The sequence below is a fragment of the Cetorhinus maximus genome, chromosome 24, assembly GCF_964194155.1.
Source record: "Cetorhinus maximus chromosome 24, sCetMax3.hap1.1, whole genome shotgun sequence".
In the NCBI taxonomy this organism is placed as follows: domain Eukaryota; kingdom Metazoa; phylum Chordata; class Chondrichthyes; order Lamniformes; family Cetorhinidae; genus Cetorhinus; species Cetorhinus maximus.
The window spans coordinates 33,228,692-33,249,084 of NC_135902.1; the positions used below are offsets into that span (position 1 = coordinate 33,228,692).

Consider the following 20,393-nt stretch of genomic DNA (forward strand, 5'->3'; position numbering starts at 1 on the left):
GCAGACTTGATGGGCCAAAGGGCCTCTTCTGCACTGTGATTCTGTGATTATGTATGAAGTCTCTGTTGGGAGAGGCAGGTGAAAGCATTGACTTTGCAGTGTACTTGCTTGTCCTTTTGAGATCTGACTGTTCTCCTCAAATGTTGAGATTGCTTGATGACAGAGACTTCTCCATTTGGATCTGTCTAGAGTTGTTTTTTCCCATGTAGTGGAGTCCAACTTGGAGCCTCTGAGATTGGCTTTCTGAGTTAGGGGCATCCTATGCAGGTTCCTGCGCTCAGCTGCTGTAGAATACCACCTTTGGTATGCGGGAATCCTCCATGCAACCCAATGAAGCTGAACTCTAATGAGCTTGCTTTCAGTGCCAGGTATGTGGCACCTTGTAAGAACTTTTGTGTCCAGGATTCTGTCCTGCCACTTGATGTTGCAGATAGGTTTTGGGTAACAAAGGAAAAATGCGTCTAGTTGTTTTGTGATGCCAGTAGATTGTCCATACCTCATGCCAAAGTGAGGTGATGTGAGAACCATTGCTTGGTAGACTTTCATCTTTATTTTGAGACAAACTCCATTTTCTCTCTAAAGCCTGTAAGTAAGCCTGCTGAATGCTGAGCTTGATTTTGCCAGGTGATAGTCAATTTCATCATCCAACATGGCATTGTTGGAGAGGGTACTCACAAGATAATAGAACTTCTGAACTGAGTTGAGGGGCGTATTGTTGATAGTGACTGTGTAGTTTTGGAGTTCATGTCCAGAGGCAGGTTGGTATAAAATCTCTTGTCTTTTTTAGACTTATTGTAAGATTGAAGCATTCTGAGGCTTGAGCAAAGCGGTTGACAAGCAACTGGATGTCCTCCGGAGTGTGTGCTTTGAGAGCACAGTAGTCAGCAAACAAGAGTTCACTTAGTAGCTGTGCTGTGATCTTTGTGTGAGCCTTGAGCCTTTGCAGATTGAAAAGGTTGCAGACTGTCCTGAACTGAATATGTACTCCTATGTCGGGTGCATACAAAAACATGGCCAAAAAGTAGCTGGCAAGCAGAACGGGAACCATTACGACAGTCTTGCTTTTTTTAATTCTTTCACGGGATGTGGACATTGCTGATGAGGCCAGTATTTTTATTGCCCAATCCTAATTGCCCTCGAGAAGGTGCTGAGTTTCCTTAACATGGGAACCTCTGTACTTTGAGTATGTCAGGTGGAATGCCATCGGCTCCCCCCAGAGACTTTATCCACAAACAATTACATTATGGCCTTAGTGACTTTGGCTTGAGATGGATCGAGGACAAGCTTGTCCAGAAAGTGATGCTGTAGAAGTGATTCAAAGGTGTCGTCGCACACTGTGGATTCTTGGCCAATGAGAGAGAATCCCATGGTTGTTTGATAGGAGCTGATTGGTGTCTGCAGGTGTGGTACTGTTAGTTTTGGGACCATAGACAGATTGGAGACCTTCAAGGAGAGCCTTCAGGTCATGCTTGTCGGCAGCTTCCTGAAGCTCTGCAGCCTTGTTCTCCCAGCATTAGTTCTTCAACTGTCAATTCATGTTGTTAGGCTTGGGAGAACTGCTGCAGTTCCCACCTTCCTCTGGGCACATTACAAGTTTGGCACAGATGGTCTTCAAAGCATCCTGAACCAAATTTCAGTGCATGCCTCCACATGGGCCAATCAGCTGTAGTGTTTTCTCAAGAGAGTTGGTCTGCAGTGCAGAAATTTTGTAGGGCTTGATTTTAGCGTGTCCTTGTATTGTTTGTACTGACCACCTTGATGTTGTTTGCCGTGAGACAGTTCCCCATAGAATAGAATAATAGTGGAGCTACACTTGTTGTGTACCTCTGGTTTCTCAAATGTGAAAGGAGCTATATAAATATAAGTTGTGGTTTGTCGGGTCTGTCTCATCGCTGTCTACGTCAATGAAATAGTCCTCAAATTGCTACTCTAAATAAATACCAGTTTTCTTCTCAAGTATTGCTGAAGTACTGTTTATATGCAACACTTTTTTTATTGGGATAATTATGTAATATAATTTAAATGAACATATGAGCATATGAGCAGGAGTAGGCCACTTGGCTCCTCAAGCCTGCTCTGCCATTCAATAAGATCATGACTGATCTGATTTTAACCTCATATTCCTGCCTACCCTCAATAACCTTTCACCCTCTTGCTTATCAAGAGTCTATCTACCTCTGCCTTATAGATTTTCAAGGATTCTGCAGCAACCACCTTTTGAGGAAGAGAATTCCAAAGCCTCATAACCCTCTGAGAGAAATTTCTTTTCCTCATTTAAATGGGCTACCCCTTATTTTGAAACAGTGACCCTGAGTTCTAGATTCTCCCACAAGAGGAAATATCCTTCCCACATTCACCCTGTCAAGACCCCTCAGGATCTTATATGTTTCAATCAAGTTGCCTCTTGCTCTTCTAAACTCCAGCAGATACAAGCCTGGCCTATCTAGCCTTTCCTCATAAGATAACCCACCCATTCCAGGTATTAATCTAGTAAACCTCTGAACTGCTTCAAATGCATTAACATCTTTCCTTAAATAAGGAGACCAATACTGTACACAGTACTCCAGATGTGGTCTCACCAATGCCATGTATAACTGAAGCATAACCTCCCTACTCTTGTATTCAATTCCCCTCGCAATAAAGAATAACATTCTATTAGCTTTGCCAATTACTTGCACATGCATACTAACCTTTTGCGATTCATGCACTAGGACACTCAGATCCCTCTGCACCTCAGAGCTCTGCAATCTCTCATCATTTAGATAATATGCCTCTTTTTTCATTCGTCCTGCCAAAATGGAAAATCTCACATTTTCCTACATTATACTCCATTTGCCAGATATTTGCCCACTCATCTAACCTATCTATATCCTTTAGTAGCCTCCTTATGTTTTCTTCACAACTTACTTTCCTATCTACCTTTGTGGCATCAGCAAATTTATAGCAACCATACCATTGGTCCCTTCATCCAAATCATTTATATGAATTGTAAAGATTTGAGGCCTTGGCACTGATCCCTGTGGCAACCACTCGTCACATCCTGCCAACCAGAAAATGAGCCATTTATGCCTACTCTCTGTTTCCTGTTAGCTAGCCAATGAAAGAGGGTCCTGCAGCCAATAAAAATTGAGAACCACTGTGCTAGTGATCAGGTCTGCTCGTGATCAGGTACTCATGTGTTTTTAAACATTATAAAGTTTAGACAAATTTTATTCATTTTCTCTGAATTGTTCATGTTTTACAGTGGAAGGTTAGTGAAAAACTTGTAAGATCCATGGTATGCATTTTCCAAGATTCTTTAGTAATGTGTAAATATCTAATAGTTTATTACTTAGAACCAGCCTCTACAGGAGAAACTATTTGTGCAAGTAACTGCATTTTGCATTCATAGGTTTTCCAGCTCCTTTGACTTCTGTTTTTCCAGTTCGGTGTAACCTCCAGATCACCGAAGCCAGGGATTTGATAATATTTCCTTTTAGAGCATTTTAATTTGTTAAGCATTACCTAGATTTACAAATGACTGTGGTATGGTACTAGAGGGCACCTGATCTCATTAGTAAATATTTGAATATTTGACAGGAGATATATTTTCCTTTTTGAAAATTTTGTATCTATCTTTTCTGGATTTATTTTCTCTATATTGGTTTATGTTTGGGGGAAAAAAAGGCAATTCATGATTTATATACTAAATCTCTTTATTTTTGACTTTATCTCTTGATTTATGAAAGAGTTGGCATTTCTGTGCCTTCTGAACAAGTAAATAGCACAAACAAAAGCTAACAAGAATGAAATGTGAACTAAAGTTAAGACAGGCAACTCATAATTGCAACAGGTGCTATGATCAGACTGGCCTTTTAATCTTTTTTAAAAAAGACACCCCCTGTAGGACTGCTTTCTCATTCAAATTCATCTTGTTATCTTAAACAACAGAGTAAACACACACACGTTTGTTGTAACAATGCAGGTTCAGGTCTTTATTGGGACAACATCCTCATGATTTCCTATATGATTCACTCATACCTTTATACCATTTTTACCTTTAATCACTGAAGGCCACCCAGGACATTAAAGTACTCAAGTGGTGTGGACTCTTGTTCCCACACCCTCTGCTTCATGGTGAAAACTTGAAACGTACATTAAGTTATCTAGGAAGTCTTAAAACACTATTGCTGAAGCTTTATTGTAATTCTCAGCAAGTTTGACCATGTTTAAAGAAAAGCAATGGTGAAAATATAATCAACCTGCTGAAATGAGTATGAGACAACTGACACCAGGTTAATGGACCTCCTATAAATTTTGAGCAAACATCTCAGAAGTAAGAAAAAAACAAGAGCAGCCAAAGAGACACCACAAGACTAACTGCAGCAGTGTCCAGAGCTAAATAAAACCCAAAAGTTGGTGTAGAAACAGGCAATAGTACTCCTTTCACACGTAACAAAAAATATACGGGCAACTCTGCACTTTTAGGAAATGTTGGGTCAACTGATTTACAATACGTGAACTTTTAATAAATTTCATCAGAACATTTGTAACTGAGATAAGTGCCTAAAAGGACAGAATATAATTTTTTTTAAATAACTTGATTTTTTTCATCATTTGTACATTTGATCCAAATATGATTCTAGTAGATTTCCATTTCAAATTCATGAACAAAAGCTAAATATTTTAGTTTGTAAACTTTCTTGCTCATCATATTGCAGTCATGCTCTGCATAGTAGCATCTTTGCACATTCTTATTCTAGAATCATAGAACCATAGAAAAGTTACGGTGCATAAAGAAGCCATTCAGCCCATCGTGTCTGCACTGGCCAAAAAAAGAAAAAGTAAACTAGTTGCTCATATTAATCCCACTTTCCAGCACCTGGTCCGTAGCCTTGCAGGTAACAGCGCTTCAGATGCAAATCCAGGTGCCTTTTTAATGAGTTGAGTGTTTCAGCCTCAACCACAAATTTAGGCAGTGAATTCCAGGTGCCCACCACCCTCTGGGTGAAAAAGGTTTTCCTCATATTCCCTCTAATCCTTTTATTAATCACCTTAAATCTATGCCCCCTGGTAATTGACCCCTCAGCTAGGGGAAACAAGTTTTCTGTCTACCCTATCTAGGCCCCTTATAATTTTGTACACCTCAATTAGGTCACCCCTTAGCCTCTCCTGTTCTAAGGAAAACAACCCTAGCCTGTCCAATCTCTCCTTATAGCTGCAATTTTCAAGCCCTGGCAACATTCTTGTAAATCTTCTCTGCACTATCTCCAGAGCATTTATGTCCTTCCTCCAATATGATGATGAGAACTGTACACAAAATTTCAGCTGTGGCCTAACCAGTGTTTTATACAGTTCCATCATTACATCCCTGCTTTTGTATTCAATACCTTGCCCAATAAAGAAAAGCATTCCATATGCTTTCTTGACCACCTTGTCCAACATCCTGCCACCTTCAAGGACCTGTGGACATACACTCCAAGGTGTCTCACTTCCTCAACCCCTCTCAATAACTCTCCGTTTATTGAGTATTCCCTTGCTTTCTTTTCTGTGCTTTTCTTTTCAAAAGTTAGGCTCATTTGCATAAGTAATTAAAAGGATTAAAGTACAAATGCTATGATCTTTTTCTATTTTCATCCCTCTTCTGAGGGCATGAACTTCTTCCAAGGGTATGGATTGTTTGGTGCCTCATTTAAATAAGCATTATATGTGAGCCTTCAGAAGGTTGTTCTCCCACAGGGGTATCATAGCCAAGCCTGATTTGTCCTAATCCAATGTCCAGACACATGCCTTTCCATGAGGGGTTTGTGAATAACAGTCAGGAGACCAAACCCTGGCAAATTTTCCAGTTCTTTAACCCAAAGGCACAGAAGCCAGTGGTAACATATTTACCAAAGCCCAGCTGATATTGGGTAACTTACCATCAGCAAACTGGGACTTTTCTCGTCTGCATTGTTATGAACTGGCCAAAATGCTGAACCATCAGAGAAAGCTGTAGATTAGTCTACTGAAATTTTGATCCAAATAGACCATTTCTTCCTTGACAATAGTCACCTTTTTACTGAGCTATTCAAATTGTACTGCATAATGTCATTATACAAATAAAATATTTAATGAATAAATACATGTTTTATGATAAAATCAATTGCAGTTCTTTGAGAACTTAAAAATCATAGAGTCGTTATGACACAGAAGGAGGCCATTAAGTCCATGCCAGCTCTCTATAGAGTAACCCAGTAAGTCTCATTTCCCCACTCTATCCATTATGGATTAATAAATGCAGCTCAGACTAGGAAATGAACTTGGGGGAATGTAGCAGGACCTGCATGGCTTGTTGCGTCACATTGCTGTCTGAAATGTCTGTTTGTCAGGATGTAGTAACATTGGAAATTTAGCACTAGTACATAGTAGTTTCATCTTTGCACCAATGTTAAATGTGTTGAGTGTATATTGGGTGTCACGAAATGAAGCAGAGTCATGCTCCCTCCTCCAGGTAGTCTCTCATTGCTTTGCTCCAGACTCTGGATTTCCATCTATTTGCGCTATAACTGCCACATCAATGGGAAACAGTTTTGCTTTGCACAAAGGCTGCAGTTGTAGTGTAAATGCAGCCTCAGATGAGCCAAATTATTTCTTCATAAAGTTATCAATTAACACTCAAATAATTTCCTTGAAGTCTAAAATGCACCTTGTTGGAGATTTGTCACTACTTCCCATTACACTGTTCCCTTGATTAGTGGATTTGATCTGGGGATCAATGCAGTATCTGCTGACTTCACATAATTGTAGCCATTCAGAGCCTAGATAATCTGGTGAAGTGAAGTACAAGGAAATCATACTACGCAGCCTCATGATGCCCCTTGTTGGAAAAGCATGTAATAAAAATCAAATATCTATTTCAGTGTTGGACTAGTTGGATGACCAATCAGCCACCTTCTACTACACCCATATCATCAATGTATAAATTATCAGATTTGATTCCCAAGACCGAAGTAATGATTTTTTTACACAGCTGAAAATAATAGATGCCGAATATGGTTTTGTAAGATTAGCTTGTGGGACCATTGCTTGGGGTTCAAAGTGTTTGCAGTATAAATACAAAGAGTGAGAGTTTTGCGAGCGCGGGCTGGTTGGGTACGATCTGTACCTTGTCCGTTGCGAACAGCGGCTGGGACATGCTGTTTGATATGATCCGTCAGTCTTTGGGGCGTATGGCCTACTCAAAACACAGAGTCCAACATTAGATGTGATTTCATGATTGGACAACATTTGCTAAATAATCCTCAGTGTGCTAAGAATTACGCTGACAATCAATTTAAGATTGTCAGTCAGGCTCGCAGTGTGATGCATTTGCGTGTACTGGAAGCTACATATATTAATACACAGGGCCCTGCTCTTTGCAGACAGAAAGAACATGTACAACAGTGACCACACTTCAAAAGTACCAAATTGGCTGTAAGGTGCTTTGAGATGTCTGGTGACCGTGAAAAGCACTACATAAATGCAACTCTTCCTTATTATTGCACATGTTTTGAAATCCCCAGAGGACATTCAATAAAACGTAAAGACAAGAATATGAAGTGTTTTGCACTTATAAAAAATGTACATTTTAAAAAATGCTTTTAATTAAAGCTAATATGGCATTTCAGCAACAATTTATACATTTGTTTTCTGTTTCAGCTAAACAAAGTAAGTGACAACCATTCGCTGACTCATTCCTCAGGGCAATGCCTTGACCAATCAAGGTCAAGCTGCCTGGTTTAAATTTCAAACAATGCTTGGCAGTTAACTGTCAGTCACCATCACTGCTGTATTCTCCATGGCAATGCCTCTACCAATCAGAGTCCACTTGCCAACCAATCAGCACTCTTTTCACATACAGTATAAATTGTTGTTTCCTCTTTATATTAGTATTCCTGCGAAGTGTCCCGATGAGTGCAAGACGAAAAGCTTTGACATGTCTCTTTTTCAGCAATACTCAAATTCTGTACTAGCAAATGACTATAAGTTGCATTGAGCCATAGAAGCATAGAAAAATGATGGTGCAGAAAGAGACTATTCAGCCCATCATGTCTGTGCCGGCCAAAAAGAGAAAAAGGAAACTAGCCACTCAGTGTGCTCAAAGTCGCTCAAATATTGTGTACAGTATATCCTGCTAATTTTACATTGCAGACGTCAGATCAAATGCACTCCAGACTTTCCAGTGTTAGCAGGGTATTGTTGATTACAATTCAATTTAAGATTAATACAATAGGAATTGTTACATATGGAATATTGTAATATGGAATATTGTAAAGGTATTATAACAGCAGCTTCCCACAGTGCAATACTCCCTAGGTACTACGCCAGGGTGTTAGCCTTGATTTTTGTGCTGAAGCTCTATGAAGCTCAATCTGCTAAACAACATCAAAAAAAAATAGAGAATTTGGTCATAATCACCTTGCTGTTTATGGGAGATTGCTGTGTGTAACTTGGCTGCAGCGTTTCCTACATTACAACAGTGACCACACTTCAAAAGTACCAAATTGGCTGTAAGGTGCTTTGAGATGTCTGGTGACTGTGAAAAGCGCTACATAAATGCAACTCTTCCTTATTGTTATTGAACATGGGATAGGAACACGTTTTGAAATCCTTAGAGAACATTCAATAAAAAGTAAAGACGAGAAGTGTTTTGCACTTTTTAAAAATGCTTTTAATTAAAGCTAATATGGCATTTCAGCATCAATTTATATATTTGTTTTCTTTCAGGAAATGTTGGCAGAGTTTGATGCTGAGTTGAGGCGTCGAGAACATGAGTTTACCCTCAGAGCAGATGAAATGAGTAATGTGGTACTTACCAGTGAACTGAAGGTTTGTGGGGAGTTTTCATTGCTGTTTCCTGTTATGTTGTCAGGCTTGTTACTAACCCAATACTTACTTGCAGCTGTTTGAGAGAGAGATTATGCACTTATAGCAAAAGCTAAACTACTGTAAATCGAGACAGGAAAAGTTTATAAATAATCTACCCATTACCTTACATGTCTGAGCAGCCATATTAAACTCTATTGCACAGACATACATCAGACAATGCCCATAGAGGCCTAAGTATATATAAAAAAACTTCTAATCATTGTACACTTCTTCTGAAAGACTTCAATCAAAATGTTCTACTCATTCTCCAGTTCACTTTGGATGAACTTGCCTCGAATAGAAAAAACATACTTTTGTTAGCAATGCCAGGACGAACAGCTGTTTCAAACAAAAATGATATGTAGTCAACTTTAGCGAGGTTACTGCAGCTGCAGTATTTGCAATGCAGATTAGTCTTTCAAAAAATACTTTTCCATTGATGATTAACATGATTCATGATTGCAGCATTCATTCACTTTGTAATTCTACAAATTGAAAAATTGACACGTCGATCCACCAGCAAATATGGCCAGAGTAGGGAAAAATGGCTTTAACCTAACAAAGGGGGAGAAGGGTTCAGGTGAAGGGAGATTTATAAACTTATAGACTCATAGACTTTTACAGCACAGAAGAGGCCATTCGGCCCATCGTGTCCACGCCGATCAACAAAGATCTGCCTACACTAATCCCATTTTCCAGCGCTTGGCCCATAGCCCTGGAGGCTATGGCAACACAAGTGAATATCTAAATACTTCTTAAATGTTATAAGAGTTTCTGACTCAACCACCATTTCAGGCAGTGAGTTCCAGGCTCCCACCACCCTCTGGGTGAAAAAATTTCTCTTCAACTCTCCTCTTAGCCTTCTACCTCTTACCCTAAATCAATGCTCCCTGGTTATTGACTCCTCTATTAACGGAAAAAGTGCCTTTCTATGCCCCTCATAATCTTATACACCTCTATCAGGTGCCCTCTCAACCTTCGCTGCTCCAAGGAAAACAACCCCAGCATATCCAATCTTCCCTCATAGCTCAGACCCTCCATCCCAGGCAGAATCCTGGTAAATCTCCTCTGCACCCTCTCCAGTGCAATCATATCCTCCCTATAATGTGGTGACAAGAACTGCACGCAGTACTCCAGTTGTGGCCTAACCAGCGCTTTATACTGTTCCAGCATAACCTCCCTGCTCTTGTATTCTATGCCTTGGCTAATAAAGGCATCTGCCTTCTTAACCACCTCACCTACCTGCCCTGCTACTTTCAAGGATCAGTGGATATGCACACCAAGGTACCCCTGATCTTCAGCACTTTCCAGGGCCCTACCATTTATAGCGTAATCACTTGCCTTGTTAGCCCTCCCCAAGTGCATTACCTGACACTTTTCCGGGTTGAATTCCATTTGCCACTGCTCTGCCATCCCGACCAGTCTATTGATAAGTTCCTGCAGTTTCTGGCTATCTTCCTCACTATTTATCACCCTACCAATTTTCGTGTCATCCACGAACTTCTTGATCATATTCCCTACATTTAAGTCCATATCATTTATGTACACCACAAACAGCAAGGGCCCCAGCACCGAGCCCTGCGGGACCCCACTGGAAACAGACTTCCAGTCACAGAAACATCCCTCTACCATCACCCTCGGCTTCCTGCCTCTCAGCCAATTTTGGATCCAACGTGCCACTTTGCCTTGGATCCCATGGGCTCTTACTTTCTTGACCAGTCTGCCATGAGGGACTGCTCCCAGTCCACTTGGGCCAAATCGCATCTCATCTTAGTAAAATTAGCCTTTCCCCAGTTTAGAACTTTTATTCCCAGCCCAACTTTATTCTTTTCCATAACTGTCCTAAATCTAACTGAGTAATGGTCGCTATCTCCAAAATGCTCCCCTACTGATACGCCTTCCACCTGCCTGGGCTCATTTCCGAATATTAGGTCTGGAACTGCCTCCTCCCTTGCTGGTCATTCTACGTACTGGCTAGAAAAGTTCTCCTGGATGCAACTTAAGAATTTTGCTCTCCCCCTACCTTGCACACTAAAACTATCCCAGTTAATATTTGGGTAGTTAAAATCCCCCACTATTACGGCCTTACAATTACACTTCTCTGAAATTTGATTACATATTTGATCCTCTATCTCTCCCTGACTGTTTGGGAGCCTATAGTACTCCCCCAACAGCGTGTTTGCCCCCTTTTGTGCTTTTTACTTCCACTCATATGGCCTCATTTGATGATCCTTCCAAGATATCATCCCTGATTACCCTATAACCAGAAATGTTGAGCTGCCAATCCTGCCCTTTTAGCCAAGTCTTGGTCATAGCTATGATATCACCCTCCCACGTGCTTATCTGCCATCAGCTTGTCTGTCTTATTCCTCAGGCTCCTTGCATTAAAATATATTCCATTTAGCCTTGCTGAACTCATTCCTTTCTTATCTAGCCTATGTTTCCTCTGCCTTCCAGACTCACTTACTCGCATTTTAACTTCTAATTCCATCTCAGTTTCTTTCCCCTCTGAACTACTTTTCATGATCCCACCCCCCCTGCCAATTTAGTTTAAATCTAAAGATAAAAGTTGTGGCAATAGAAAAGCATATCATTGTGGGTAAAGACAAGCCAGGCGGTACAGGAAGGGATGGAGAGTTTAACGATAATGCCCTTGCACACAACGAGTGTCTGAGAGGGGAAAGTGGCAAGCAAGAGGGAGCGGGAGAGGGAAGTGGAGAATGGGAGGAATGGAGAGCAAGTGAGTTGGCGAGCAGGAGGTTAATTAGAAAGGGGCAGCATATTTCTTTTATATTTTTAAATACTTTATTTTAAAATATATTTCATCTATTAATATAGGAATTTAGGAATGTACAGTATTTCAAATTACAGGGTGTAATTTTTCTGACGAGAATGGTACTACAGTACCTAACTACAGCTTTTACATTGGTTGTAATGGTAAAATCTGATTCACTCAATGTTTCATTTAAAGTTGGACTTTTCAGGAATGCAATTACAAAATTAAGCGAAGAATTACTGTAGGCTGAAAGGTATGGGGGGAATAAACGGTAGGAAACATTTAAAAAAAACAATTTAACATGTTTAACAAAAATACATGCCCTTGAGAATAAAATCTCTTAGAAGCAGAGACAGGAGAAATTATCATGGGGAATGAGGAAATGGCAAATATTTTGTGTCTGTCTTCACAGTAGAAGACAGAAGTTACATACCAGAAATAGAGCAGAGAAGAGAAAGGAAAAACTCAGGGGGACTAAAATCTGACAAATGTGATTTGATGGCTTACCTCCTCAGGTTCTAAAAGAGATAGCTGCAGAGAGAATGGCTGCACTGGCTATGCTTTTTCAAAGTTCCGTAGATTCAGGAACAGTCCCTGCTGATTGAAAGTTAGCAAATATAAAATCGCTATTCCACAAAGGAGGGAGAGAGGAAACAGAGAACTACAGGCCAGTTAGCCTGACATCAGTTATTGGGAAAGTGCTGGAATCTAATATTAAGGAAGTCTTAACAATGCGCTTAGAAAAGCATAATAGGATTTTAAAATTTATTTATTCATTTATGGGATGTGGGTGTCACTGGCTAGGCCAGCATTTATTGCCCATCTCTAATTGCCCTTGAGAAGGTGATGGTGAGCTGCCTTCTTGAACTTCTGCAGTCCCTCTAGTGTAGGTACACTCACAGTGCTGTTAGGGAGGGAGTTCCAGGATTTTGACCCAGTGACAGTGAAGGAAAGGCGATATAGTTCCAAATCAGGATGGTGAGTGGCTTGGAGGGGAACTTCCAGGTAGTGGTGTTCCCATGTGTCTGCTGCCCTTGTCCTTCTAGATGGTAGAGGTCATGGGTGCTGTCTAAGGAGGCTTGGCGAGTTCTTGCAGTGCATCTTGTAGATGGTATACACTATGCGCCGGTGGTGGAGGGAGTGAATATTTGAGAATGGACTGCCAATCAAGCGGGCTGCTTTGTCCTAGATGGTGTCAAGCTTCTTGATTGTTGTTGGAGCTGCACTCATCCAGGCACGTGGAGAGTATTCCATCACACTCCTGACTTGTGTCTTGTAGATGATGAACAGGCTTTGGGGAGTTAAGAGGTGAGTTACTCGCCACAGATTTCCTAGCCTCAAGTCAATGTGGTTTTACAAAAGGGAAATGCTTTTTGACAAATTTGTTAGAATTTTTTGAAGATGAAAGTTGTAGGGAACATAAATGGGAGCCAGTGGATGTATTATACTTGGATTTCCAAAAGTCATTCAGTAAGGTGCCACGCAAAACGTTAATACACAAAATTAGACCTCATGGAGTTGCGGCATGAATTGAGGACTGGTTAACAGACTGGAAGCAGAGAGTAGGGATAAATGGGGCATTTTCACATTGGCAGGCTGTGACACATGGATCAGTTCCAAGGCCTCGGCTATTTATAATCTATATTAATGACTTAGAGAAAGAGATAGAGAGTAATATATCTAGGTTTGCTGATGATACGAAGCTGGGTGGGAATGCAAGCTATGAGGAGGACACTAAAGAGGCTGCAAAGAGATATGGACAGGGTTAATTGAGTGGGCAACAGGTGGCCAATGGAGTATAATGCAGGAAGTGTGAGGTTATTCATTTTAGTTGTAAGAATAGAAAAGCAGAATATGTTTTAAAAGGTGTGAAACTTGTAAATGTTGATGTTCAGAGAGATTTGGATGTACTCGTACAGGGAACACAAAAAGTTTAGCATACAGGTATAGCAAGCAATTAGGAAGGCAAATGGCATGTTGGCCATTATTGCAAGGGGATTGGAGTACAAGAATAGAGAGGACTTGCTACAATTGTACAGTGCTTTGGTGAGACTAAACCTGGAATACTGTGTGTAATTTCGGTCTCCATATTTAAGGAAGGATATAATTGTAGTGAGGGCAGTACAGCAAAGGGTTCTCTAGATTGGTCTCTGGGAAATCTGAGGATATTGGGAGAAGGCGGGGGATATTGGGAGAAGGTGGGGAAGTGGAGTTGAAGCCCAAGATCATGTTAAATGGCAGAGCAAGCTCAACTTGTATGGTCTTCTCCTGCTCCTATTCCTTTATTTCTATACAGCATGTGTGTTGCATCTTATCTGTTATGTGATGAAGTAAAATGCTTGGCATAAGCAGATATCTGTCATGCTGTTCTATAAATTTGGTGTTGGCTTTATTAAATTGACACGGCTATGTCAATTTATATGACATTGTAACATAGCATAAAATCAGAGTATTTGGATTCCTTTGGAACTATTTTCAATGAATGATTGAGGAAGCCCTGGTATTGTGGATGCCCAGAATATCATGTTCTGGGATCACCCCTGCTGCCCCTCCCCCATCCCACCCACCCACCATTGGATTTGAAGCCAGGAAAGAGTAATGTTAGATTTTTGTTTTTTAGACTATATTAATAAACATGTTTTAAATTGTCATTTGATAGTACAGAACTTGGGTATTGCTGAAAAAAAGAGACTTTTTTGTTGAAGCTTTTTGTCTTACACAATGCCAAGATATCACACAGAGTCCACTCTCTTCTCATACAGTATAATTTATTGTTCCCTTTACATTTGGTATTCTTGCAAATTGTCTTGATGAGTGCAATTTGAAAAGCTTCAGCAAAAAATTCTCTTTTTTTCAGTAATAGACATGTTTTGGGTGTTGTATTCTAATTTGGTTATAATCGTGTGAACCTAACAATAAATTGCTATCGTGTCACATTTCTGTGTTTCTTTTTTTACAATTTTTCTACAAAAGGATTGATATTTTATTTATCAATAAAATCAATATTTTAAATATTGCCTTGTAAGGACTAGTGTGCTCCCGCAAATAACAGAAAAAAGACCTGGGATGATGAATAATTGAGATACTACCAAACTAGCTTTGACATTGGCTTCTCCTTGACTGCAGATATTGAGCTATTCATTGGCTTGTTTCAGTAAGTGGTAAAGTCTCGCATCCATTTTGTTGGCATGTTTTTGATCTTTATCTGGATGTAAAATAAAGAAAAACAGGCATCAACATGCACAGCCTGACTTTTGGGGAAACAGACAGCAAGGCATCAAAGGGCCATAAGAATCATCGACTAAGAGAGGAAATAGTTAGAAAAGAGAGAACCCACTACTGTAGGGTAGAGTTTTGTATGCAGTAATTTGATGTCATTACATAGAGATGACAAGTTGCATTGATGGAGATAAGTAAATTCAGTTAGAATTGTTGTTCTGCATGTTCATTTAGATGGGAAATAAAGCAGCTGGATGATCTATATCTTATCTCACTACAATAAGACTGAAAAAATATACCAATGAAAGCGACGAGTATCTGACCCAAATCACGTTCCTATTGTAACATGAATAGGTGATTTGTCTAAGTAGATTTAGGGCAGCATGAGTCAATTCCATAAAAGTAAGATGTTCCCACCACTTGCGAGACCTCTGACCCAAGAGTATATATGGCAGATCCACGTTTGTAACATAGCATAAAATCAGAGTATTTGGATTCCTTTGCAATTATTTTCAATGGCCTGATTGCACATTCTAATTTTTACCAACTGAAGCTGTGCAACATGAATATGTGTGCAACTCTTTCTTCTTCCCTATCTTCTCCACTCTTCCATCCTTCTCCTCCAACCAACTGTCCTCCGTCACCTCATATGAATCATACTAGATGATGCCTGATGGCCATTGCATGTTTCAACTCAATATCAAATTTAGTTTTTAGGTCAACTACATTTAAAATGGATAATTTGAGGAGGGAATGGAAAAGAAGAAATGGGACGAGCAAGGAGGAGGGAGGAGATGACATCAACTTGTATATTTAAAAATATTCAGTTGTATTTAGCTGATGTATGGTTATCTAAGCTCAAACTTCCATGAAAATTCTTGTGAACAATCAATAGTGCAGTTATTTGCGGTTCCACTTTATGTAATGTCTATATCAATTCTTAGCAAGGTGTAGCTGAAAAATGGTATTCTTCACATATATTGCCACAGCCTAAATACGTTTCTTTATTGTTTTAAGTCTATGTTGTCCTATAATTGCCCACTACAGATGAAACTTCTGTTAAGAGAATTGGAACTTCTGAAGGAGGCAGGAGTAAAGGCTGCAGAATCACGTCAAAGGGCAGAGAAAACAAACAGTCAAATGGAGAAAGAGCTTCAAAGAAAAGAGTGTGAATTGAAAGATGTAGTTGCCTTAAAAGAAGTCAGGTTTGTGTTGTATGAAAAAATTTATATTTTATTTTTTAGTTCTTTTAAGATATGATTTACAGACAATCTCTATAATCTTCTGGATTTTTTGCGAATGTATGAGGACTATCTAGTGGATATTTTTGTAATTTATTTCTGTACATGAATTTTTTAAAAGAGCTATGAAGGTATTTTAGAAGTGTGGAGGATAGTGGTCTTTCACCTCTAGGTTCAAGGATAAAATCCAGACTGATGGAATGAAAGTGTAACAATCCTTTTGGAAATGGGTTTGGATGTTCTCGTTCCTGTTTCTGAGGGCATGGACTTATAACTGGCCCTATTAATTGGAAACCTGATTTATAGGTTCAGATGATTGATGTGCGAAATTGATATTTTTTGGAGGTTGGAGCTGTGGCACATTGTTGGGGCAGAACAGAAGGAACTTGATGCTAACAGAGGCAGAAGTAAAGGCTGAACTGGAAAGAGTTCCATTCACTTGCATGCTCTGGATTCATGGATTACTCTATTTGTTATGGGTATGGAATCTAATGCTTTTATTGATGACTTGGCTCTATCAGCAAAACCTATTAACCAGGTGCCCAATTGAGTGCACTCAAGGTTATCGTGACAAATTGAAGGGATGGGCAAAGGTTTATGAGAGAGAATTTATTGTGGATGTAAAAACAAACTACTGTACCACTTCATACTCCTATTAAGTTCCTGCTCAATCACTTCCTTCAGTGCTGAAGGCCTAAGTTTCTCCAGTCTTGCCTCATGATTACACCCTTTGACACAGATCATCGGCCTTTTAGCTTTTTTCTATATCACTAATAGGGCTTGAAAGCTTCACATCTCATGGTGGGAAAAATTAGATGCGGTACTCGATGTGGAATGCCCAGAGCACTTCACAACTTCAGCATGATATCTTCCCAAGTTATATTGGACTGATGCCGAGTGATGCAACATTCTATTTACTTTGTTACTTGCTGCTTCATACTGATTAACTATGCTAAGTGCAAAGTTTACTACCTCAACTAGATCTCTTTTAACTTCAGCCAGTTCGGTATGATTCATGGAATCGGAAGTACTTGTTAGGCAAGGTAGTGTTTGTTGAGAAAATAGACAAGGTTATATTTTGGGTGTGGAGCCTTTCTTAAAACTCTTTGCCAAAACTTTTGGCAGACTCTGTACCCACATTGTTAATTTACCCGTTCACCCCACAGATGTTTCCCGAACTGCTGAGCAACCCAAGCCTCCTCTGTTTTTATTTTATATTCCCAATATTTGCAGTTTTTTAACTTTTCGATCATTCATGGAGTACAAGTGTTATTCATTTTTATTTCCCTTGTGTAGTACCTTGTACAACTCAGTTTTGAATTTCATTTGCTACAGTTCTGCCCCCCAAAATATACCTATTTGTTTCATATTGACTGACATTGAACATTACACTAGGAAACTTTTGAACAGAGTGTTTTGGAGTAGCCTGGGAGAGGTGAAAGACCAGATAAAAACTCTGACCAATTTGGGAAAAATAATCTGGAAAATTCTGCTACAGTTTTAATCCAGACGTTTTTTGTAGAATCACCCTCCTTTCAATTTAGTGTCATCTTTGAATTAAAACTGTTTACATTGAGTTTATGAATCCACACCATTGATATAAAATTAGAAATAGTAGAAACCCTAGCACTGACTGCTGGTACATTCACAAAAGTACTGCTTTCCCTTTGCCTAGCTTTGCCACCTCCCCCACCACACCCCCAAGAAGTAACTATTGCTTAATTCTCTTATACCAGTTTCTTATCTGTAGTCCAGGTTTCATCTTGGAGAGCAGATGGGAAAATGTAGTTGATGCCCAAGCTCAGCCATGATCATACTGATTGGCGGAGCAGGTTCAATGTCTCATATGGTCAACTGCTGTTATCCCTTGTGTTCTTGTGTAAGCATTGTACAGTTAAAGAAAAAAAATATACCTTTTGTTACATATTGGTTGACATTGAGCATTACACTGGGAAACTTTTGAACAAAGCGTTTTAGAGTAGCCTAGAGTAGAGTAGGGAGAAGTGATAAACCAGATAAAAGCTCTGACCAATTTGGGGAAAAATGACCTGGAAAATTCTTCTTCTCCATCGAGTCCGGGAGACCTGATCAATGTGATACTGTACATATCTTCGTACAAGGTGATCTCCTCCATAATCAGAAATAGGATTCAGCTTGTGGTCTATTCTGATTTAGCTGATTTCAGCAGGTGTACCATAGTTGGCCAGTACATTGGGAAGATGAGGGATTCCTACTCTGGAAGTTTGCATATGGACATTGGGTGAGGACAGGATTGGGTTTAATTGTAATTTCTATCCATCCTTCCTCCCTAAGTTCAAATTGCTCACTATTGCTTACTGTCAAAGGTCACACAACATTTGATAGCCACTTGTTAGAACCACTGGCATGCATGGAACAGCATGGGACACTGTCTTCATGAGGAGAGAGAAGATATTTGGGGAGGCAAGCTCAAAAACGAAATTGATCTGAAAACAGTGATTTATGTTCATCAACATCTGTGTTTTGTAATATTAATGACTATTGGGCACTTGACCTGTTGCTGGCAGACTTCAGTCACTGAGGACTGTCTACTGATTTCAGTTAGTGGATTAGCATAACAATTATTAATCATTTCATATCTTTTCAACTAATCACATTTATACTCTTGAGTAAACTATAAACTGTTTGCTATTGCAGCAACATTTCATTCAATCATGTTGCAAAATTCCTTTGCCAGGGACTGAAGGGATTACAATGGGCAGAATTTTCTGCTTGTTAGGCGGGTGGGCCCGACACAATCTCCGGTGGGCGGGGAGCTGATCCCCGCTGGAGAAGCGGGCCCCGCCGCCATTTTATGTGGACAGGCCAATTAAGGCCCGCCCAGCGTGACATCTGGCGGGAAGCGCTATGCGCTTCCTGTGAGGGCGGGGGGGATTCCCCAAAAGCGAGAGTGCACTCTTTCGCGCATGCACATGAAAGAGCGCACATCTCTCTGAGGCTAAGTGCTGCCTCAGGGAGATGGGACATGTTCATAAATTACAGTAAAACTTTATTAAACTGTTTAAAACCTGTCTGAAATCTCATCCCGCCTGTGGATGAGGTTTCATGTTTTTGCTATTCCCCGCTAGGGCTCCTGGCCTGCCCGCCAACCTTAAGGTTGGACGGGCATGTCCTTTAATTGTTTAAATGATCCTGTCAATGGCCTCAATTGGCCATTGACAGGTCGGCGAGCCCGCAGCTGATTTTGCTGTGCCCCCGCCTTCCTGAAAATTTAAAAGGGGTGGGATGATGTTGGGGGGAACCCCCAACATCATTTCACGTCATTTTACACGTCGGTGAGCGGGCCCCGCCCCCTGCTCGCTGACGGCAAAATTCTGCCCAATGAGTTGTGAGTGCTCCAGCATTAAGGTCATAAAGCTGTGATTTTAAAATGTTACTACCCTTGCAAAGCAAAATGGAAGCTCCATTTTCTTACAAAGTTTTGAGTTTGATAGACCTTAGAGTGATTCTTTAGAAATCAGGAAGCTTTATTTATTCTGAGTTTTTATTTATCAGGATAAAAGAACTGGAGGGCAAAGTCAATAGAATGGAAATTAAATTGAAAAAAGAAGAAGAAATATTCCAACGCAAGTAAGTAAATGTATTAAAATTTATATTCCTGAATCATCAGTTAGTATGCATCATGTGAAATACAGAATCCTTATGTAACAGACCAGAAGAGATGGCCTGATAAAAGATTGCATTGTTAAAATGGTCGAGTTTATTTAGAAAACAGCCTCTATTCCCATAAATATTTCAAACATTGTGGTTAAAAATACATGCCTATGATTTTAAAATGTCAGCATGTGGCAGGCAACTTAAAGTGCTAGGCTGCAGTATAAATGTCACCCTATAGTAATTCAAATTTATAGAATATTTTAAAAATCATAATTAATGATGTAGCATTGAATTTCTCACATATTATCCTAAAAGAAATGGGGGTGGAGGAACAGACCTGCACTTAATTAGTGTCTTTCACATCACCAAAATGTCATAGGACATAGGAGCAGGAGTAGGTCATTCGACCTTTCGAGCCTGTTCTGACATTCAATAAGATCATGGCTGATCTGCTTGTGGTCTCAACTCCACTTTCCTGTCTTCCTCTCCCATAACCCTTGACTCCATTGTCTATCAAAAACCTATCTAACTCTGCCTTGAGTAAATTCAATGTCCCAATCTCCACTGTTTTCTGGGGAAGAGAATTCCACATACTAATGACCCTCAGAGAAAAATATTCTCCTCATCTCCGTTTTAAAAGGGCAACTTCTTAT

The 20,393-nt window shown here is 39.9% G+C and overlaps 1 protein-coding gene across 4 annotated transcripts in view; it reads left to right on the plus strand.

Annotated features, from left to right (window-relative positions):
• ccdc57 (coiled-coil domain containing 57) overlaps positions 1-20,393 on the plus strand; it is a 184,594-nt gene that overhangs the window by 40,901 nt on the left and 123,300 nt on the right. For all 4 annotated transcript variants that reach the window (XM_078570969.1, XM_078570970.1, XM_078570972.1 and 1 more), the window contains exons 4-6: positions 8,728-8,829; positions 15,911-16,068; positions 19,639-19,713. In XM_078570969.1, the coding sequence (XP_078427095.1) occupies positions 8,728-8,829; positions 15,911-16,068; positions 19,639-19,713 (335 nt within the window). The remainder of the gene's footprint in view (positions 1-8,727; positions 8,830-15,910; positions 16,069-19,638; positions 19,714-20,393) is intronic.